This window comes from Megalobrama amblycephala, linkage group LG22 (assembly GCF_018812025.1).
Source record: "Megalobrama amblycephala isolate DHTTF-2021 linkage group LG22, ASM1881202v1, whole genome shotgun sequence".
Classification (NCBI taxonomy): Eukaryota; Metazoa; Chordata; class Actinopteri; order Cypriniformes; family Xenocyprididae; genus Megalobrama; species Megalobrama amblycephala.
In genome coordinates, this window is record NC_063065.1 from 14,659,035 (window position 1) to 14,682,982 (window position 23,948).

General features: G+C 37.7%; 1 protein-coding gene across 6 annotated transcripts in view; it reads left to right on the forward strand.

Annotated features, from left to right (window-relative positions):
* Positions 1-23,948, forward strand: part of dip2ca (disco-interacting protein 2 homolog Ca) — a 130,484-nt gene that overhangs the window by 65,590 nt on the left and 40,946 nt on the right. For 4 of the 6 annotated variants that reach the window (XM_048174094.1, XM_048174095.1, XM_048174096.1 and 1 more), the window contains exons 3-11: positions 1,142-1,252; positions 3,787-3,912; positions 7,187-7,396; positions 11,093-11,218; positions 16,858-16,992; positions 17,844-17,963; positions 18,263-18,460; positions 21,167-21,258; positions 23,176-23,286. In XM_048174094.1, coding sequence (XP_048030051.1) covers positions 1,142-1,252; positions 3,787-3,912; positions 7,187-7,396; positions 11,093-11,218; positions 16,858-16,992; positions 17,844-17,963; positions 18,263-18,460; positions 21,167-21,258; positions 23,176-23,286 — 1,229 coding nt within the window. Of the gene's footprint in view, positions 1-1,141; positions 1,253-3,786; positions 3,917-7,148; positions 7,397-11,092; positions 11,219-16,857; positions 16,993-17,843; positions 17,964-18,262; positions 18,461-21,166; positions 21,259-23,175; positions 23,287-23,948 lie in introns of all 6 variants that reach the window. The other 2 variants (XM_048174099.1, XM_048174098.1) reach the window with 2 other exon arrangements.

A 23,948-nucleotide genomic window follows, 5' to 3' on the forward strand; every position in this document is an offset into this window, starting at 1 on the left:
GATATGTGATTACTAATGTTACAAACAAAAACATGGTGCAAAAGTATCATATTTATACGGTTTACGGTTACTGAGTTTTTCATACAAATGCTTGGTGTAGTTTGGTCTCTAACTATAACAAATATGCTTGTTGTATTCTACTATTTCAGACCTAATATGTCAGCAAATCCCTCCAATTTCGGATTTAAGAGGTTACAGTTCATTTAAACTACAATCAATTATGGGAATTTATGTAAATTGATATTCCTAGTATTGTATATTAGAAAAGCTGAAAAATAATTGTTTGGGATGTTTTTTTTTTCTCAGAATTGCGAGATATAAACTCCAATTCTGAAATTTTCCTCAATTGTGAATTATAAAGTCAGAATTGTGAGAAATAAACTCGCAATTCTGATAAAGTCAGTCTTTTTTTCTCTCAGAATTGAACTTTATAACTCACAATTGCGAGTTTATCTCACAACTCTGAGAAAGAATCGCAATTCAGAATTGCAAGAAAATTCTGAATTTTTCCTCAATTTTAAACACAATTCTAAAAAAAAAAATTACGAGTTTATATCTCACAATTTTGGCTTAATAACATGCAATTGTGACTTTATATCATGCAATTCTGACTTTATAACATGCAATTTCAACTTTATATCTCACTATTCTGACTTCAACTCGCAATTGTGAGCTTATATCATGCAATTCTGAGAAAAATGTCAGAATTACGAGATAAAAAGTTGCAATTATCCTTTATATTTTTTTATTACGTGAAACAAGCTTCCATATTTATCTATTATCTCTTTCTAATAATAAATAAAAACTCTAATACTGGCCAATGCTAATATATTGTGTATCTCAGTCACTTCTGAATCAGATACCAATAAACATTTGGGTCCGAAGGGGTGAGAGATAAAGAAAAAAGGCTGACAGCATGTCAGAAAGAAAAGCTACACTGAACTTAGAATGAAACAAGATAGTAAGTTGTCAATGAGAAATTGAAAGAAGACGCTGATTAAAACAAGATAAAATCAGGGACTCTCTTAGCCTGTATATAAGAGAGAGTGTTACAGAAAGAGATCAATGTGGTGGACATATAATAAATGAGTCTCTGGCTGAGACGTGTAATTGTCCCTCTCTTGCTCTCTCTGTCATTTAGGGCTAGAGGCATCCATGGCACACGAGCGCCGGCCGCCCATGGCGCCCTCCTCCGCTTCACGATACCACCGTAGACGCTCCTCTGGCACCCGTGATGAACGTTACCGGTCAGGTGAGTCCGCGGCAGGACGGGAGCCTGGAGTTTATTCCAGCAGTGCAATGAGTGATCCCTCAATGATACTGTCACTGGAATGATGGGAAATCTTGTAGCTGCCTAGAGTTTCTGTATCATAATAGTTTTACAGCAACTAAACAAGAGAAATAAGCTGTTTCTCAATGGCTGCTTTAAAAAAAAAAAAAAAAAAAAAAAAGGAATCAAGGGGATTCATTCTGTTTAATTAATTTTGAAATGATTTATCTCCATTGTGGGGTTTCAGGGTTAAAATGTCAATTTCTTAATGTACTTTAAAAACAAAATCCAGATAAATTATTTTTTTACACCAAATATGAGCCTGTTAAAATGTCATGTATTTAAATCAGAAACAGTGTGTGTTTGTGTGTCAGATTATGGATTGTTTGTTCATCTCACTGGCCTCCTCCCTACTGGCAAATATACAAATATTGATATATAATATGTGTGAGAGACAGATTTATCTGCTATGAGCTGTACATATTAAAATGATAATCTGTCCTGTCTCTGTGTGTTAAATAGACAGCCACACATCCAAAATATAGAGATAATAGAATAAAAATAGGGTTCAGTAGTCATGAGACAGCGTTTTTTGAGCTTTTCCTTATTGAAGGTTTTACGATTTTTGGTTTTCAAAAAATAAATTCACATTTAGTTTTTGTTTATTTGGATACATAAACAGCACTTACCAGGCCATTGTCTAACTTTAAAGGGTTAGTTCACCCAAAAATGAAAATTATGTCATTAATGACTTGCCCTCATGTCGTTCCAAACCCGTAAGACCTCCGTTCATCTTCGGAACACAGTTTAAGATATTTTAGATTTAGTCCGAGAGCTTTCTGTCCCTCCATTGAAAATGTATGTACTGTATACGGTCCATGTCCAGAAAGGTAATAAAAACATCATCAAAGTAGTCCATGTGACATCAGTGGGTTAGTTAGAAGTTTTTGGAGCATCGAAAATACATTTTGGTCCAAAAATAACAAATTTATTTAGCATTTATTCAGCATTGTATTCTCTTCCGGGTCTGTTGTTCATCTGGGTTCACGACTCTGCAGTGACGCTGCTGATGTGTTATCCGGTGCGCCCGAGCTTCGTTTACAGTCTGAGGGAGACGTACGCTGCATTCAAGCTATTCTACATTGTTTGTATTTTGGTATTGCTATATTTTTTAAAATGGTGCGTAAGTGTGCATGTCGCGGATGTCCTAATCGCCAAAAACAACGATGTATAAGTGCATTACCAACGCCAACAGATGAAAGGATTCAATGGAATCAATTCAATGGAATCAATTCAATGGAATCAATTCAATGGAAAGGATTCCGGAAGAGAATACAATGCTGAATAAAGTCGTAGTTTTTGTTATTTTTGGACCAAAATGTATTTTAGATGCTTCAAAAACTTCTAACTAACCCAGCGTTTTTATTACGTTTCTGGACATGGACAGTATACTGTACAAACACTTTCAATGGAGGGACAGAAATCTCTCTGACTAAATCTAAAATATCTTAAACTGTGTTCCGAAGATGGGTTTGGAACGACATGAGGGTGAGTCATTAATGACATAATTTTCATTTTTGGGTGAACTAACCCTTTAAAGACAACATGGGATCAAAATGGACCCTATTTAATATTTACTGTCTTAATAAATGTCCCTGTTCTTATAGTGTATGATTCACCAATGCACATTCTTGACCTCTGAAACTACTGTCCTCTTCTGCTGATAGCACACTAAGGCCTTACAGTTGAAGAAAAAAAAAAAATCAGCTCCAATCAGATATCTATGGATCAAATGAAGTCATTCTGTCTCATGCAGAAACATTTTGGAAGTTTATTGTTTTGAAAATTCTGTTTCAAGTTGTCTATTAGAAAAGAAAAAACGGCATCAGTGCATCACTTCCTGTAAAGATCAGCTCTAGACATTCAGTTAGAGCAATGCAACCCATTGACCATGTTTACGCGCACAGCGTTTCCTCTATTAAGCTACATATTCTGATTTTGTCTTTATTCCCAAAAAGAGTTTCCGCTGCCATTGTGATATTGTAGTTTACATGTAATCAGCATATTTAATGAACATACACATTCTTTTCTAGTTCCCTTTAACTGCATTTGGACAGTAATTAAACCAGAATATGACCAAATTCGCATCGGAATATTCTTGTACGTGTAAACACAGTCAGTGTGTTGATGGAATATGTTGTTCTGTATCTCATTAGAGAGTCCAAATAACAGCTTGGATTATTAGAAGCCGTGACTCTGCCAGCGTGAGGAGTTCAGCCGTGGGTACAACGTACAGTCAACCATCTCACACAGACACACACACACACATACTGTGATGAGTCACTATTGCAAGATCACAGAAGGGCTGGAGGTGGTGGCTTGGCTCTCGTCACACACTCTCACGACCATCAGCCAGTGAGACTCATCTCATCCACGTCACTGTAAACACCAGCTTGGAGGTCAGCAGCCAGTTAATATAGATTCACTTCATTTCATTTCTCTTTTTTTATTCTCAGATGTCCACACAGAAGCAGTACAGGCAGCACTAGCCAAACACAAGGAGAGGAAGATGGCCGTTCCCATGCCTTCCAAACGCAGATCTCTAGTGGTACAGACGTCTATGGATGCCTACACCCCCCCAGGTGAGCTTCACACCTGATTCTAAATCATCATTCGTTTAAAGTCAACATGAAATCAAAAATAAATGGATTCTTACTTTCTTAAAAAGATAGTTCACCCAAAAATGAAGATTCTGTCATCATTTATTCACATTTATGTTGTTACAGACCTGTAGAAGAAGAAGATATTTGGAAAAATGATTTTATTTTTCATACAGTGAAAGTCAATGGGCTCCAGTGTTATTTTTCTCCACTTCTGAAACAACTTTTTCTGCTAATGTCATTTAGGCTGTGTAGGCAGGGAAAATAGCAGTAATTAATAGCCAAATTGCTATATTGTTTTAAGATACTTCTGTATGAAGTGCAGCCTTTCTAAAATGCTCAATTGTTGAACGCCCACTTTTCATAATCTAATTAATTTACTGATTGGAAATTACGAGAATGATTTGTGATAGTCTCAAAAGATTCAGTTAGAATGGGTTGCAAATCACACATAAGTGTGAGCTACTATATAAGTGTGAGCTATAACAGCTATATTTTCCAGAAAAAGTGTTTATGAATTTATTGCTGTCATAGAGTTACAGTTATAATTTTCAGTTATTATTATACCTAAATATTACGCACAAACATGTTGCGATTTCATGTTTTATGGGGACATTCCATAGACATAATGATTTTTATACTGTATGAACTGTATATTTTATTCTATCCTCTAACAGAAAACTGCATTTTTTACATTTTCTAAAAACATCAAGTATGATTTATAAGATGTTTTCCTCATGGGGACCAAAAAATGTCCCCACAAGGACAAGGATTTCAGATATTGCCATCTTTATAGGGACATTTTGTCCCCATAACATTGAGAATACCTGAACCACACACAAACACATTTGTTTCACTATATTAGTGAGGAAATTGCATAGACTTCTTTATTATATTAAATTGGTAATTGTAAACAATTTAATATAATTTAATAACGTACATTTTTGTATTTTTATGTGAATGTATTAGGGGTGTGACAAGATCTCGCAAGATTAAAATGTGACTGTGATTAAAAATGTGTCTCGTGATATCGCCATGACGGGACGTAAGGGTGAAATTAGCGTAGAATATGCCACCGCTAGGTTTACATTATGCCTCCACTGTCGTTTTGCTTTTCATAGAAATAAAAACTATTTAATTCAATTGGATAATAGTCACTTCAATCCCATCCAGCTCATCCAACACGAGCTGCAGAGTCGTACGTTGTGCAGCAGGAATCAGAGTTCACTGATCATGTGTTTCGAGAGTAAGTGGCAAGATGACTGACGAGACCATGGCGGAGGATTCGTCGCACAACAGAGCCTAAGCGTCTGACTATTGTCTTTTCTTGTAGACTGCTTGCTCAGCACCGCCGCTCCCTGTTCACAGAGTACGAGTGTTTGCGAAATCGAAAGCGAAAGTAAAACGCGAGCACGCATTCAAATGCGATTTCAATACCCTGCAAGTGGCTCTCTGATACAGGCATCTGAGAGATATCTTAGGCTGGGCTGTGTAGTTGTAACCATCTCTCAGCTCTGTATCATGCTTGAAGAAAAATTTGCTCTCTGTTTGCACTTTGAATATTGAGAGAGTACTTTGATTATGGTGGCACTTATTGATTGCTCTTAATAAGACTGAGACAAAACTGTTATTTATTTTTATTTATACTGATTTTATTTATATGATCAATTTGTGGAAAGGAGTTCAGTTAGGAGGTCAAAAGATGTAGAAGCTCATAAATCTAAGGTCTACAGGTCTGAAAAGACTCATATGAAATCATACAGGAGAGAAGCCAGTCAATTGATTGGCAAAACCTTTTACAGTGCTTGACTATTGTTGTCTTTTAATGCATATGACAATTCATACTCAGAAAGTAGAACTGAAATGACATCCATTACAAGATGATTAATTAAAACATTTCAAATGCACTGGCAGACTATTTTTCTAGTCATGTATTTCGTCATTGAGGATTTTCTTAAAAATACTGTGCAAAAAATCTTGTCTCATTCTCGTGGACTAATCTTGTGTCTCGTCACACCCATTGAATTTACCTTGGCATAGTTGAATAACAAGATTTCAGTACATGGAAAAGACATACATTGAGTTTCAAACTCCATTGTTTCCTCCTTCTTATGTAAATCTCATTTGTTTAAAAGACCTCCGTGAATCTCAACATAATACCGACTGTTACGTAACAGTCGGGATCATTAATATGTACGCCCCCAATATTTGCATATGCCAGCCCATGTTCAAGGCATTAGACAAGGGCAGCCAGTATTAACGTCTGGAACTGTGCACAGCTGAATCATCAGACTAGGTAAGCAAGCAAGAACAATAGCGAAAAATGGCAGATGGAGCAATAATAACTGACATGATCCATGATTACATGATATTTTTAGTGATATTTGTGAATTGTCTTTCTAAATGTTTCGTTAGCATGTTGCTAATGTACTGTTAAATGTGGTTAAAGTTACCATCGTTTCTTACTGTATTCACGGAGACAAGAGCCGTCGCTATTTTCATTTTTAAACACTTGCAGTCTGTATAATTCATAAACACAACTTCATTCTTTATAAATCTCTCCAACAGTGTGTAATGTTAGCTTTAGCCACGGAGCACTATCAAACTCATTCAGAATCAAATGTAAACATCCAAATAAATACTATACTCACATGATCCGACGCATGCATGAAGTATGCATGACGAACATCTTGTAAAGATCCATTTGAGGGTTATATTAGCTGTGTAAACTTTGTAAATGCACTGTATTATAGTCGAGAGCTCGGGGGGCAGGGAGCGCGTGATTTAAAGGGTCTGCGCGCTGAATCGGTGCATAGTTAATGATGCCCCAAAATAGGCAGTTAAAAAAATTAAATAAAAATTAATTTAAAAAAATCTATTGTGTATTTTGAGCTGAAACTTCAGACGCATTCAGGGGACACCTTAGACTTATATTACATCTTGTAAAAACTGGTTCTAGGGCACCTTTAATAAAAATAGAAATATATTACTTTGACACTAAAATATATATATTTTAAAAACATTTATAAATTATTATAATTATTTGTAATGTTTCATTACCCAATCAATTCCTTATGGATACAATTTTTGTACATTTGTCTATTTTTTTCATTCTAAAATCCATCCAATGGGTTGCAAATCCCTTTTCATGTTGACTTTAATTGCACTTGTCCACTTTCTGGGCTGAGTGTTGAGTGGGTCTGAGTGACTCTCACTAGGCCTCTCCCCCCCTCTCCTCTCTGCCCCCCCCTGACAGACACCTCGTCCGGCTCGGAGGAGGAGGGCGGCCAGGGTGAGGGTACCCCCACCTCCAGCCAGGGCAGCGTCAGCATGGAGCACTGGATCAGCCGGGCCATCCACCAGGGTTCCACCACCTCCTCCTCCTCGTCATCAACGCAGAGTGGGGGCAGCGGAGCGGCAGGGCGCCTGGCTGACGTCCTGGCTCAAGCACATGTCGGCAAATCAGGTAACACCCCCCCCCCCCCCTCAGCAAACCCCGCTTCCACATCTATCCCTCAGCCAGTCACTCCCACAATTCCTGCCATGCTTCTAAACCCTGCCTCCCTCGCCTATGTGTGTTGTCCGCAATTTCTTTTGCTTCTTATTGTATATCTGTGCTGTCGTTGGACCACGCTTGCTGTCATTGATGTGATTCGGTGGTAATTGCCTCTGAAATTGTCTGTCGAGAGGTTTAACTGTTCAATCAGTAAATAATCATTAATCTTTGTCTGCATGGCTCAACAGTAAGGATAGTCCGCAGCCAGTTTAAGAGCATTTTGGGGCAGAGAACAAGACACAATGACCACTGTTTTAAATTTGTTGATCACGTGTTTGTGTTTTTATGGCTTGCTAACATAAACATTTTCTGTGCTAATTTACATGTCTTTGTGAATTCTGATGATTTATGTCACCAAGTATGTCTCTTAATTGTGCAAATGATTTATGATAGTCTTGCAGTATCACAATTGGTCTAATCGTAAATCACTGTAAGCTATTTTACCTGCAAAAGTGTGTAGAGTTTATAGTTGTCATGGAGTTACAGATATAATTTGTAACTCCATGTTATTATTGTTTAAAAACATAAATATAAATGATATATTATTGTAAATCAATTCTAAGCTATTATCAATGATGTACTATTATAAATAATTACATTTCTAAATAAAACATAATTAATCATTATAAAATAATTTAAAGAACTTTAAAAAAAATGTTTTTTTATGCAAATTTATATTTATTTAAAATGTTTTCTTTAGAATTTTAGACATTTCATAACAAATAAATATATTACTTTCTGGCCCATATAAAAGCCTGTTGCTAAAAATATACGTTTAAAATATTGTTTTAATTTTTTATCTTTTCATGACCTAATCAATTCTTTATGGATACATTTATATCCTGCCCTAAATTTCTTGTAGAATTTTCTTTTTCTTTTTTTTTTAAATTAACATTTAATAAAAATATATTTCTGACAAATTTAAAAGCCTGCATAATTATTATTATTATTTATTTTAATATTTACTATTGTAATATTGTAATATTTGCTATTCATTTATTAAATATTTTTAATATTATAATTTATTATTATTATTTTTTTATTTATATATATATATATATATATATATATAATATATATATATATATATATTTATATATATATATTTTATTGTTGTTGGTGTGGGCCACAACAAAAGTACAAATCTAGTGGCCTGACTGGACCAGCAGAAAAATATCCTTATTGTTGAGTCCTGAGGTGACAATTCAGTCAACAAAATGCCAGTTACACCTCCCCGTTTTGTCTGTTTAAAGAAGCCCTGACTAGCCTGTGCTGAACAGCAGATGTTAAATCTATCCATCCAGCTGTTTTTAGATGTAAACAAAGAACGTAGCAGAAAGAGGAAAGAGTTTTGTTGCCACTTTCCCCTCCTCCACTCAGAGCCCAGAGAAAGAAAGACGCCTCATTTTCAAAAACCTCACGAACCCTCTGTATCCAGAGGGCTTAAAGTTGTAGACTGTGGCTAAGTGATGAACTCTGGTGTCTTAATAGAGCTATGATGATATGTAGGAGTGCCCTGTGGAGCAGTTTAATGTCTGAAGAAGGGAACTCATCTCTTTCACACTGTCCTGTTACCTCTCTCCCTTCATCTTTTTATTTCCCCTCACGATTTGGTTCTCAGCGTTCTATCTCAATTTCCCTTTCCTGTATCAGCTTTCCTCCCTGTTCTGTATTTCAAATCACTCTATCTTCATTTCTTTCCACCCTCACCATTTTGTTTCTTCTTAAGGGCATTTTACACGGTGCACAATAGGCAACAAGTTTTGTGTTTTTTACCAGTGCTTTTCCATACACAGAAGAGGTGGCAATTGCTACTGCTTTAGCTCAGTGTTAGCAATCAAAAACTGAATGAAGTGATTGCTGTAAATATTATTTTCAGTGTTTCATATAAGATATAGATAATTAAACTACCATGTTAAAAAAATAAGCCTTTTTTTAATTGCTGGTTATAGCAGGTTTAGGGCTGTTCACACCAAGAACGATAACTATAAAGATAACTGTAACCTCATTGGCATCCACACGAACAGATAATATTGTTTTGTTTGTTATAAGCGGGCACACAAGTTATCTTGTCTGTTGCTTTAAACAGTCAGCTGGATTCTAATTGGCTGTCAATTTAATCATTTACCATCTGGAAAAAAATCTTTCTGAAAGTGAGTCCAACGGTATCATCCCTTTGTGTTTTTATCTTTATAGCTGTGATGTGGACACTATTCTCATAGAATTAAGAGATTATTAAAACACAGTTACAGTTAGTGTTGTCAAAAGTACCAACTTCGGTATTCGTAAACACCTCTGATTGGCCATTGTGTTCACACGCTCATCAGATATGTCTGTGATTGGCTACAACGATCAATGCACTGGAGTGTTGAAAGCAGGCCCGGGCTCCCGTGTGTATCTGTATAAGCGCTCTGTGAAGAGCATCATTGATGTCCATTTACAACATGTTTTTAAAGCGTTGATCATTGTAGCCAATCGCAGACGTATCTGATGAGCATGTGAACACAATGGCCAATCAGAGGTGTTTACGAATCCGCTCAACAGCGCTCAAAGCATCACATTTCCAACTTGGTACTGAATTCGGTACTTTTGACAACACTATTTACAGTTATCTTTCTTTGTCTGTCAGCCTGGCTAAGCTGGTCTTAGCTGGTTTAGCTAGTCTCACCTGCTGAAAATGCCCAAAACCTCTTTAAAACCAACTAAACAAACCAATTTGACCAGGCCTGGAGACCAACGCACCAATGTAGGCAGTGTTTGTTGAGCAGGAAACAAAATAAAATGGGCTATAAAATAGGCTAACCATGAATAGAAATAAATGTGATTGGTGGGCAGACATTTGCCGTATCTAAAATCACTCATTCTTTTACTCATTCACATTGTGTGGGCAGCAGGGAGCGATTTTAGACGCATCAATTCTGAAAGTGACTAAAAACACTAAAACTAAATGCAGTTTGATTGGTTGGAGAATACTGACACATAACATTTTCTGATTGGTCAATGACACATAAAATCTTGGCAAGATTTCCTTGCCGCCTCCACTCTGCCATCTTGAAAATAAACTGGGAATTTGTGGTCATCGTGTAAAAGAGCCTTTCGATTTTCTCTCTCTCTCTCTTCCTTTTTGTCCTCCTACATGATAATGTTGTGGTACCATCTAAAAGCAGACAACCAACCTCAAGAGACTTGGTCGTGTTCGGAGCTCTCAGAACATTGTTAGTGCATATTTAGGAACACGGCAAGGGTACTTAATGTCTCTCTGGGACATTTTTAAACACTGGACCAGGAACAAAGTTCTGCAAGTGCTTCCTAGGTTTTTGCTTTTGTCCCGTTTTCCCATATTTGTCACGTACCATTGGGAGAAACATGGCAGTGTGGGTGCTCCTGTAGGAATGCTCAACCATTCCCACCTCCTCCGTCCCCCCCACCCCCCACCCCCCCTCCATGCAAGATATCCAGAGTCCTCGGTACTCTGTTGGGAACATGGCGCTGTCCATGCTCGGCTCATCAGTCCCCGTCCCTCCTGCCCATCCATGCCTGCGGTCAGTGAGGAAGTGGACGGCTCTCAAGGTTCTGGTTCTCCCCCTTCCTCCCTTCCCCATCCAGGGCCGATCGCTCACCTCTCGTTGAAAAGGAAAACTATGCTTGGCGTAGCAGAGAACGGAAACTCGCTGCGGCGCTCCTGTGAGTTCGGATCAGATCTTCTCTGGCCGCCACCCTTGGAGTCGGAGGGTCAGTATACTGATGCCGCACACACACACACACTTACATCATGAACTTCCCCCAATCATCCGACCATCTAGACAGTCTTTGTCCTCCATGTGGTTTTCTCTGGAGTCTGGGGGACGACAGGCCCCTCGGTGTGTTTGTGTTTGGAGTTGCGTGCTGTGAATTTTATGACCTGATGTGTCTGAACGTCAATTCTGCTGTGTATGTACGATTAAATGAGCACAATTCTCTTAGAACAGTTATGAGACTTTGTTTGTGCTGTTGAATTTGAAATATGGTCTATCTGTGAGTAGTAGTGACTGTGTACCTTGTGTGTTTACTAAATATTTATAGTTTTTTTTTTAAATTAAATTATGAAGTGTGAAATGCTGTTTTTTCAAGCTTCCAGTCTGCTTTTAGATGTCCATTCTTTGTCTCTATTTGCTAATTGTTGTTGTTCATTCCCGACCTTGTGTGTTTCAAGGAATAGTTCACCCAAAATTGAAAATTTTGTCATAATTTGCTCATCCCTTAAAACTTTCTGAACATGTATGTCTTTCTTCCGTGGAAAACAAAATTTTTATGTTCACGCTACCTTTTTCCATACACTGAAAGTGAATGGTGACCGGAGGCTACCACAAAAAAGCACCATACAATCATGATAAATCTCTTCTGAAGCCATATGATAACTGTTTGAGAAACTAATCATGCTTGTCACCTATTGTCACTATTCACTTACACTGCATAAAAAAGAGCAGCTGAGACATTCTGTGTAATATCTTCTTTTATATTCCACGGAAGAAAGAATGTTAAACAGATTTGGAACAACATGGCGTTGAGTAAATTATATCAGAGTTATCTTTTTTGTGTGCACAATTGCTTTAAATGTCAGTGTTTTGTGCTACCTATCACTACCTGTGTGTTTATCTGTTAAATATGCATGATTATTTCCCTAAATGTTATTTGCATTGACATTTGAGATGTTTTTTAACCACTGAAATCATTTCCTCATTGAAACACAGGCACATGTTTATGTCATATACACCATTCAAAAGTTTGGGGTCAGTAAGATTTTTTTATTAAAGAAATTAATACTTTTTTATTCAACGATGTGTGTGTATAATGTTACAAAAAATTCTATTTCAAATAAATGCTGTTCTTTTGAACTTTATAGCCATTAAAAAATCCTGGAAAAAAGTATCATTGTTGACACAGAGCATATTAAATGATTTCAGAAAGATCATGTGACACTGAAGACTCGCTGGTGGAAATTCAGCTTTGCCATGACAGGAATAAATTAAATTTTCAAATATATTAAAATAGAAAACGGTTCTTTTATATTATAATATTTCACAATTACTGTTTAACTATTTTTGATCAAATAAATTCAGCCTTGTTGAATATAAGAGACTTCTTTCAAAAACATCTTTCTGACCCCTAACTTTTCAATGGTAGTTTATATTGGTGTTTTGATAAATTGCTTCCATCATTTATTATATGCTATATAAAAAAGTGTACAAATTTTTTTGAACAGTACTTAAACCAAAAATGTTCTCATTTTAATGTAATGATGAATGAAAATTGATTATTCATTCTTATGCATCCCTCCAGACTAGAAAGGTTCTGTTTGTCTGGGGTTGTCTAGTCTCAGTGACGCAGATTTGCCAGCAGGTTCCCTCACGTGACACAGGACGTCATTTTTATTTGTTCTCCTGCAAGCACCTCTGGGCTTTGAGGAAACTCCTTTTCCACCACATTAGTGTCCGTGTCACTGAAGAGCAGGGGGGTGGAGTGAAGAGAGAGAGAGGGAGAGAGTTTAGATGTGGGTTATTTTCAGCCTGTTACGCAAGGGCTCTAGCTGCTGGGTGTTTTCTCGTACACTCATCACTGATGATAGAGGCAGGAGACGAGGCAGGGAGGCCAGTGATGAAGCAGGAGTTGAGGTGGAATACAAGGCAGGAAGGTCGAATATGAGGCAGGGAGGGAGTCTGGAGATTAGGTCTGGAAATCGATTTCCCAATTTCAATTTGATTCAGATTCACAAAGCTCTCATGTCAATTTGATTCTGATTCCGATTTGATTCGATTCCAATTCATTCGGGTGTATTTCAATTATGATATTCGTTTTGCTTACATATTCTTATAGGTGGAATAAAATCTCTCCAATAATGCTTTAAATGTTTCAGACCGGTAACTTATCTTTTTGAGAAAGTCTTATCTTATTCTTTAAAAGAACCGGCTCATAGGAATTATTTGTTGCAGGAATCAGGCTCTACCGGTCATGCTGTATGTTATTGATTCATTAAAAAAGAACCGGCTCATAAAATAATTTATTTCTGAGTCAGGATTGTATGTTCTTGTTTCAAATTAAAACAATCAGCTCATAACAGTTGTTTGTTCAAGCATCAGTGAATCATTTTTGATTCAATAAAAAGTCATCTGTTCGTGAATCAGTTTACACTGATGACACTGTATGTTTTGATTCGCTATAAACAACCTACTTATTTAGAGTCATTCATTTGAGAATCGAGCTACACATCATCCTGTATGTTTTTGATTCGCAAAAAAAGAACCAGCTCATAAGAGTCAATTGTTCATGATTCAGACTACACTGGTCTCAGTGTATGTTTCTGAATCGCTAAAAAGAACAGGCTCATAAGAGTCATTCATTTGAGAATCAAAATACATGTCATGCTGTATGTTTTTAATAAGCTAAAAACAACCCGAATCGAGCTACACGACACACTGAATGATTTTGAGGCACTAAAAGAACCGGCTCATACAACTGTAAGAGTCAAGAGTAAGAGTTCAAAAGTTCAAGAATGAGACTACACTGGTAATATTGTATGTTATTGTTTTGCTAAAAAGAACTGGCTGACAAGAGTCATTAATTCGAGTATTCGGAATTGAGCTACATGTTGTGTTGTATGTTTTTGATTCACTAAAAAGAACCAGCTCAAAAGATTCATTCTTTCATGATTCGAACTACCCTATTCATGCTTTGTTTTGATTCAGTAAAAAGGACCAGCTCACCAGAGTCATTTAACTGTTAATGTTGTATGCTACTGATTCGCTAAAAGGAATCGACTCAGTCATTTGTTCAAGAATCACACTTTTAAACGAACAGGCTCATAAGGATCATTCAGTCGTGAATTGAGCTGCACTGGTAGTCACATCAATATTTTTACTCAGCCCTCCTGGAGATGAGAGAGAAGTAGGAGTCGAGGCACTTAGTGCTGATGGTGGGTGGAAGCCCGGTCCAGGGGTCGTGCCCTTCCTTAGTCACATCCTCCATCACAATCCCCTTCTGTGCTTGGCACAATTCCTCAGACAGGAGGCATCTCGCTTAATCACGTTCATTCTGTTGACTTATCTCTACCAGATTTAACACTTGTACTTCAATTCATATTTATACGTGATAGTACTTTATATATATATATTTTATGAGTCAGAAACAAAATGATTTATGAAATATAGCTAAAAATTAACTGTTTCTCTACTGTGTAAAGTAATGCACTGAAATACACCACTCTATCTAGTTTTGATATTAATGTATCATATCAGTCAGATACGTACTCAGGGTCTGCATGAAAGTTTTATTATATTGAATTTGAAAATCATCTATGCTGAACTGAAGCTAAGCAGCTAAAAGCCTTGGACTGTGTCGTCCTTGATCACAGTGGACGTTTCTGTTAGGGCCATTTTGGGTGTTTTATGGTGGAGGGGAAATAGTGCTGCCTCATTGGCATTCTCCTCATTCCCGGTGTCGAAATTACACACGGCCGGTTATTTCTCTCTGAGCAGCTCGATTGGAGCGCGGGATGAAATGGAAGGAAACTTGTGACACTTTATGAGCTTTTAGCGAAAGGCTCACCCACTGACTTCTGCCATTTGAAATCGCTCAAAACAGGAAAATGACATTTATTTACTCAACGTTAGACCACACAAACTCTGTAGGAATATCATAATGGTAATATGTGGCAGCCAAGGGCACCGAATGTGAAAGAGACGTTTCAGGAGCGAGCTGAGGGGAATGAGAAAGAGGCCGCAGACAGCTGAGAATTTATGATCTGAGAGGGAGGGTGAATGGTGAGAGAGATGCCCAGTGGACTCACCGAGTGGAAGTAAAAGGGACTGTAATTAAGGAAAGGATGGAAAAGCTCTCCTCTGTGTCTCTTGCGTTCCATCCGTCTCTTTCTCTGAGACAAGTGCATGTTTTCCTCAAAATCACTTCCTGTCTGCCTCCCACCCTCTTCCTTTTAACCGTAAACAATGTGGCAAGTGTGTCAGGGCTCTTTATCAAAGCCAGGTAGGACTGAAATCCTGCTAGAATATCTAGTTCAAATGGTTTTTTTTGGAACATGATAGTTGGTTTAAAGCTGGCCCAAGTTGGTCATTAGCTGCAAAAAACAGTTGCCAGCTGGGTTATAGGTGGTTCAAGCTGGTCATTGGATTGGTTATTTGATGTATATTATAGATTGATCAGCCAATGGCCAACTTCAACCAGCTATTCATTTTTGGAAAATGATAACTTGTTGAAAGCTGGTCCAAGTTGGTCAATAATTGCAAAAAATCAATTTGCAACTGGTATAGGTGGTTCAAGTTGGTCATTGCATGGTCAAGCTGGTAATTTACTGTATAATATAGATTGATCAGCTAATGACCAACTTGAACCAGATATAAATTTTTGGAACATGATATTTTGTTTAAAGCTGGACCAAGTTGGTCATTAGCTGCAAAAAAAAACAAAAAACAAAAAACCAGCTGGTTTAGGTGGTTCAAGTTGGTCATTGAATTGGTTATTCAATGAATAATATAGATTGATCAGCCAATGAACAACTTCTACCCGCTATACATTGGTTGATAGCTGCAAAAAAATCTGTTTCCAACTGGTTTAAAGGTGGTGATAGTTGATACCAACATGATAGTTGGTTTAAAGCTGGCCCAAGTTGGTCATTAGCTGCAAAAACAGTTGCCAGCTGGTTTATAGGTGGTTCAAGCTGGTCATTTTTATTGGTTATTTGATGTATATTATAGATTGATCAGCCAATGGCCAACTTCAACCAGCTATTCATTTTTGGAAAATGATAACTTGTTGAAAGCTGGTCCAAGTTGGTCAATAGTTGCAAAAAATCAATTTCCAACTGGTATAGGTGGTTCAAGTTGGTCATTGGATGGTCAAGCTGGTAATTTGCTGTATAATATAGATTGATCAACTAATGACCAACTTGAACCAGATATACATTTTTAGAACATGATGGTTTGTTTAAAGCTGGACCAAGTTGGTCATTAGCTGCAAAAAAAACAAAAAAACAGCTGGTTTAGGTGGTTCAAGTTGGTCATTGAATTGGTTATTCAATGAATAATATAGATTGATCAGCCAATGAACAACTTCTACCAGCTATACATTGGTTGATAGCTGCAAAAAATTCTGTTTCCAACTGGTTTAAAGGTGGTGATAGTTGATACCAACATGATAGTTGTTTTAAAGCTGATCAAAGTTGGTCATTAGCTGCAACAAACCAGTTATGAGCTGGTTTATAGCTGGTTCAAGTTGGTCATTTTCTGGTAAATGTATATTGTAATCCTTTCCATGCTCCAACACAGCTTAAGCTGGAGTTTCTCATCCTGCATTTTGGTTCCTTCTCACATTCCCAAACCCAGAGAATCACTCAGCCCCTCCGGACGTCACCACCTACACCTCCGAACATCCTGTTCAGGTGGAGAGGCCACAGGTGTCCACCGTACCCCGGACCACACCCAAATATGGCAACGCCGAACTCATGGAGACCGGAGACGGTGAGGGCACAATAATGTGTGTGAAAGAAAAGAAGTGATGTTTTAGAGACAGTAATGACGTTTTCATTTCAAAAATTACAATGAGCTTTGAAAGATTTACATGAGACATTTTCCTCAATCATTTTGACAACCCATCTAGTGTTTCTCTTCCACCCTAGACTTATTTATTTTGGCAGATGGCTTTATACAGAGCAACTTTCATATAGTCCCTCTGCAGCAACCTGGGGTTAAGGACACAGTGGTGATAGTTGGTATAAATACTGTAAAAGTATTTTTTATTGTTAGTTCATGATACTTAAAGCATTATGTTCACCTACATTTTCTGATTTTTGGTAATTGAAATAAAGCTGAAATACAATAAAATAAATATTACATGAAAAACTGATTAATGTCTAATCCATGTACATTATAAATATATGCTGTGTATGTATATATATCACACAGTCTGTGATATCTGCTCTGATTGATCCTCATTTATGAAGCTGTGATTGAGGGCATTGATCCCACTCTTATATTAATATGCTTTAATGTGATCTCTTGGGGACGCCCCTGAAGGCCGGATTTGACTGCATCTGTCAGAGGCATTAATCAATGTTTGTAAAATTGATTTGTTAGGGGTAAGATGGAAATTGAGGTGTTTGATACAGAAGTAAACACAACAGCGGGGAGTTGAAACATCTTCATTGTGCACATTTGGCCATCCATCTAATCTGTTTACGGCCAGTCGTTTAAACCCAGACAGCCCTGTGTGTGTGTTCATAGGCTCGTTCAGGCAGATTCAGGACATTGGTTTATGTATGAGTGATAATATTTGTTTTGTTTTTGTTTGTTTGGTTGAATCCTTTTCATAGGAGTCCCTGTTAGCAGTCGTGTTTCGGCTAAAATCCAGCAACTTGTGAACACACTAAAGCAGCCCAGACGACCTCCACTTCGAGAGTTTTTTGTTGATGATTTTGAAGAGCTCCTAGAAGGTGAGTGTTTGACTCATCATCACAGTTTCAGAGTTTTTTTTAAAGCTATTCTTATAAACAAACACATACACATAATGATGCCTGATTCATAAACAAAGCATTCTTTTGAATCGGTTGTATTGAATCAATCAACCAAATCACCTACAGCAAGTCAGCTAACTGAAAACATTGTAATGAACATCACACATGAACTGCTGATTCAAGGATTCACTGTTCATTAAACCAATTTTGCTAAAATACGAATTATTTTTTGCCTCCTAAATGGCCATGTTTTGCCCCTTGCATCTTCTATCATTCAGTCCAGCAGCCTGACCCCAACCAGCCACGGCCAGAGGGCGCTCAGATGGTCGCTATTCGAGGGGAACCCCTGGGAGTGGTCACTAATTGGCCACCATCTTTGGAAGCTGCACTGCAACGTTGGGGGACCATCTCACCCAAAGCGCCCTGCCTGACCACCATGGACACCAACGGCAAACCCCTCTACGTCCTTACTTACGGTAATATAAGCATATTAAACTACATCCATACATATAATGACAACAACTGCATACTGTACAAACATACTGGAACAAAATAAAAATATAATATTTATATGTATTTTTATCATACTGTAAACTCTCTAATATTTTGGAGTATTAATAGGGACCACACAGTCTGATACAATGACCCCAAAAAGTATTTCAACACTTAAGTCATGCTTAATCTATAAATGTCTTTTTTTTATCATACACAAAATATTATAAGTCAAACACTTCACAAAAGGATAGTTATTTAATTTTAAATTAAATAAAATATTGTTTAAAATTAAGACAAAAAATATTTGGATATTGAAGTCACACTTAATGCATGTCTTTAATCTTAATTTTAATTTTATATATTATTTTATTGCATACATAAAATGCATCAGATTTGTTGCATACATAAAATACAATTTATTTATCAAACTAAGTGGGAAGAAATAAAGCACAAACATTTTATAAGTCAAACATTTGAAAAAAAGGATAGTTTGTTTAGAAAATCTAGTTAGTTTTGAGAAAAGCATAAATTTTTTGGCAGATGCCACTTGTTTTTATATTTTGTATTAATGCATTGGCATTTTTAAGTGTGACAAAGTGTCCAAATATTTTTGGGCCACTGAATATACTGATATATAAGAATGTTCATCTTATATTAACAGAAATACCCTTGTCTTCTTTTTTATATCTTATTTATGCTCAGTCATGCGGGGGAGATCATTGTAGGGCTTGTTTTGTGTAGTGTGTGTGTGTGAGATCTCAGTCTCTCAGCTGATTTTTCTCGATGAGGATCCTGACGGCAGCACATCACGGGTGAGAGTGTGAGGAAGGGTTTGCAGTGTGTGTGTCTGCTGTAATGGATTGGTATTTCCTCTCTTCTTTTTTCTGAAAATTGAAAATGATCATCAAGCCACCTGAGCATAATCATTTCTTCATCTTTACACACACACACACACACACACACACACGTCATCAGGATTCTCAAAACCCTACCAAGAGACAACCTCTACTGCCACTCACACAGGTTGCAGTGTGAGCCAGAAAATTAATGGCAATGGCTGTTTGTGTGGCGCATTAACTCCCCCCCCCCCCCCACCCCCACCCCAACCCCCAGAACTCACCGAGGAATATCACCCTCCTCCTCAGCTCGTTAAAAACCTCGCCCAAATCAAAAGAGTAATTAACTTTCCACAGAATGCAGCCGCGGAGCGAGATCACTATCTCATACACACCGTTTTGCTTTCACTGGGGCTTCATAGCCATGAGTTAAATTCTGATAACAGCAGGTCAAAAATTCAGCAGGACAGAGAAGATAAACTGCTGAAACGCCCTGTGTGTGACTCATACAGATACTTAAACTTTGAGAAATTTGGCCATTTGGTCTCAGTCCATGTTTGTCCTTCGCTTGCCCTTCAGTGTGTGGAATCTGTTCACTTTTTCTTTTTCTTTATTTCGCACTTTCTTGAATGTAGAGCTTAGTTTTCTTATGCACCATTAAAAAGTACTCCATATGACTCCGAAATCAAGTCTTCTGAAGTCATACGATAGCTTTGTGTGAGGAACAAAAGGGAACTGACTTCATTATTCACTGAAAATCTTCCTCTCTGCCTTTAATCTCATTTGAACTTCCATATACATGTATTCAAACTGGCAGATATTGTTTGGTTATGAGATGCAACAACCAATAGCGTTTCACATTCACGTCTTCTATACCGTTCAAATGTTTAGGATCAGTAGGATTTAAAAAATAAAAAAAAAATTAGTACTTGTATTCAGCAAGGATGCATTAAATTGATCAAAAATTGCATATATAATGTTACAAATGATTTCTATTTTTTAAATAAATGCTGTTCTTTTAAACATTCTATTCATCAAGTTTAAAAAATATTAAGCAGCACAACTGTTTTCAACTTCCATCAAGGAATAAATTACATTTTAAAATGGAAAAGTGTTATTTTAAATTGTAATAATATTTTACAGTATTACTGTTTGTACTGTATTATTGTTTAAATAACTTCAGCCTTGGTGAGCATAAGACATATATTGGCGCTTTTCCACTGCATGGTACTACTCGGCTTGGCACGGCTCTGTACGGCATGGCTCAGCTCGCTTTACTTTCAGTTTGCTTTCAGTACTGCTTCAAAGTGGGTGGGATTATAGACTAATCGTAGTGTTGCGCCGCCTCTACTGCCGTGAATCTGCTTCTCGGCAACCAACAAGTCTGCACCTTATCTACTGATACAGTCATGATACAGCCATTTCATTTTTCAAATTCCATGAGACGGTCGTTTAAAGCAAGTCATTTAGCTAACAAATAATACTATGGTGGCTGTTACCTACTATTTAAATCTAGCGGGTTTGGTGTCTCGTGTTTCAAATCCAGTGACGCTGGTAGTGACGATTCTCTCTGACTAATCAGTGATCTGCAGTGTTTACACGTCACATTTAGTATTTGTACGGCACACTTGGAACCTCCACCGAGGTAAGCGAGCCGTACCGTTCCGTACCGAGCCGTCCCATGCAATGGAAAAGCACCAAAAATTGAGCCATACCGAATGGTACCATGCAGTGGAAAAGCGCCATATTTGAATACACTGAGACACAAATGAGGTTTGATAACTTCAAGGCATTTTTGGTGAACTGACCCCATAAAGGACAGTCATTTAGTATGTATTTCCTTCTACACAGGTAAACTTTGGTCTCGGAGCATCAAAGTAGCATACAACATCCTCCACAAACTAGGCACAAAACAGGAACCAATGGTCCGACCAGGAGACCGGGTGAGTGTGACAGAACCTCTTAGAACCAGTTCACCTTTTTCATTAGAGGAAAGTTGCAAGTCCAATACAAGTTAACCTCTACATGCTGTTGATTACCACAGAGAGCTGTCTTGTTCCTTCATTTTCAAATACAAACCCGATTTCAAAAAAGTTGGGACACTGTACAAATTGTGAGTAAAAACAGAATGCAATGATGTGAAAGTTTCTTAAATCAATATTTTATTCAGAATACAACATAGATGACATATCAAATGTTTAAACTGAGAAAATGTATTATTTTAAGGGAAAAAATAAGTTGATTTAAATTTCATGGCATCAACACATCTTCCCTGAAAGAGACGACGTCTGGATGGGAGCATATGTTGTTCTAGAACTTGGATATACCTTTCAGCATTGATGGTGCCTTTCCAGATGTGTAAGCTGCCCATGCTACACACACTCATGCAACCCCATACCATCAGAGATGCAGGCTTCTGAACTGAGCGCTGATAACAACTTGGGTTGTCCTTGTCCTCTTTAGTGCGGATGACATGGCGTCCCAGTTTTCCAAAAAGAACTTCAAATTTTGATTAGTCTGACCACAGAACAGTTTTCCACTTTGCCACAGTCCATTTTAAATGAGCCTTGGCCCAGAGAAAACGCCTGCGCTTCTGGATCATGTTTAGATATGGCTTCTTTTTTGACCTATAGAGTTTTAGCCGGCAACGGCGAATGGCACGGTGGATTGTGTTCACCGACACAAGTATTCCTGAGCCCATGTTGTGATTTCCATTACAGTAGCATTCCTGTATGTGATGCAGTGCCGTCTAAGGGCCCGAAGATCACGGGCATCCAGTATGGTTTTCCGGCCTTGACCCTTACGCACAGAGATTGTTCCAGATTCTCTGAATCTTTGGATGATATTATGCACAGTAGATGATGATAACTTCAAACTCTTTGCAGTTTTTCTCTGAGAAACTCCTTTCTGATATTGCTCCACTATTTTTCACCGCAGCATTGGGGGAATTGGTGATCCTCTGCCCATCTTGACTTCTGAGAGACACTGCCACTCTGAGAGGCTCTTTTTATACCAATTGACCTAATAAGTTGCAAATTGGTCCTCCAGCTGTTCCTTATATGTACATTTAACTTTTCCGGCCTCTTATTGCTACCTGTCCCAACTTTTTTGGAATGTGTAGCTCTCATGAAATCCAAAATGAGGCAATATTTGGCATGACATTTCAAAATGTCTCACTTTGAACATTTGATATGTTATCTATATTCTATTGTGAATAAAATATAAGTTTATGAGATTTGCAAATTATTGCATTCCTTTTATATTCACAATTTGTACAGTGTCCCAACTTTTTTGGAATCGAGTTTGTATATGAATATTGTGTGTACACTAATGCACTCTAAATGAAAGCCTATGAGGCAAGGTTTTTTCAAAATGAACCAGTTAAATGTTAAAACTAATTAAATACTTATTTAATATGAAAAGTAACTTGTAAATCTGCCTGTATTAAATTTTTACTGTGTAAATAGAAGCCTATACTGGTAAAAGGATGATTTAGACAGCTTCACAACTTAACTAAAAAAAAAACTAATTAAAGCACTTTAAGAAAATGACACAAAATTCGAGCTGCTTTGAAACCCTCTGGAATGCCTTGCCCCATAGACTTCCATTATAAATGAAGTATGTGCAATTTTCTGTTTTAACATACCGAGGGGCGAGTCAAAATGATTGTCTGTGGTAATCGTCAACATGCCGCAGATGCTGAACATAGAGCATAACTTGTTTTGAACCCAGAACATTCCTTTAATGACAAAGTGTCGTTTTCTGCCGCATGCCTCGGTTTTAAAGCATGTCCCTGTCAGATTAGCATACGCTCGTGTCTGAAGTCTGACACCTTTCCTCTCTTATCACTCCACGAGCAGGTGGCTCTTGTGTTCCCCAACAACGATCCCGCTGCCTTTATGGTCGCCTTTTACGGCTGCCTTCTGGCAGAGGTGGTGCCCGTACCTATCGAAGTGCCACTTACCCGAAAGGTGAGACTCTAAATATACCTCCATGAGACTCCATGAATGACTGTCACGTTTTCAAGCCTACGGGTCTAAATTTTTGACACCGTAACAAGTTATAGTTCCTACCCACAATCCTCCCCTGCAGATCTTTCTTCTCAGCATGGAATCACACTATCGAGTGCCAACCTAACAGTCTTTACAGTGCAAAATATTAATATTTATTTATTATACATGCTTAATGTTAACGTGTTGCAAAGGCCTTCTGGAAACTTGACCTTGTAAATATGGCAGGCTCTCCAGTCAGCTGTCTATTTTGAGATCCATTATCTTTTCAGAATGTCAGGCTGAATGTATCAGCTCGGACCCCTTGAGGCTGAGGTATTGTCTCAGATACGTATGTCGAATTTTAGTGGTTGAAGTAAAGGAGGAGACTAGCTTTGGCAAGAGTCAGCCTGATCCCTCTTCAGTCCAAACATTCCAGGAAAGGACCTGGAAACTGGCAGAACACTCTCTGGCTTCCTCTGCATGCAGTGCACTTCGGAAACCAATAAACTTCTGTCCAGTCCAATAGCAGCTGTGTGTTTTTCTGCATTTTTGACTTATAGCACAGCAAAAGCCTTACAGAAAAACTACTGTGGGAGAACTATGATGCAATGTCCGACGATAATACCTTTTTCATTTACATT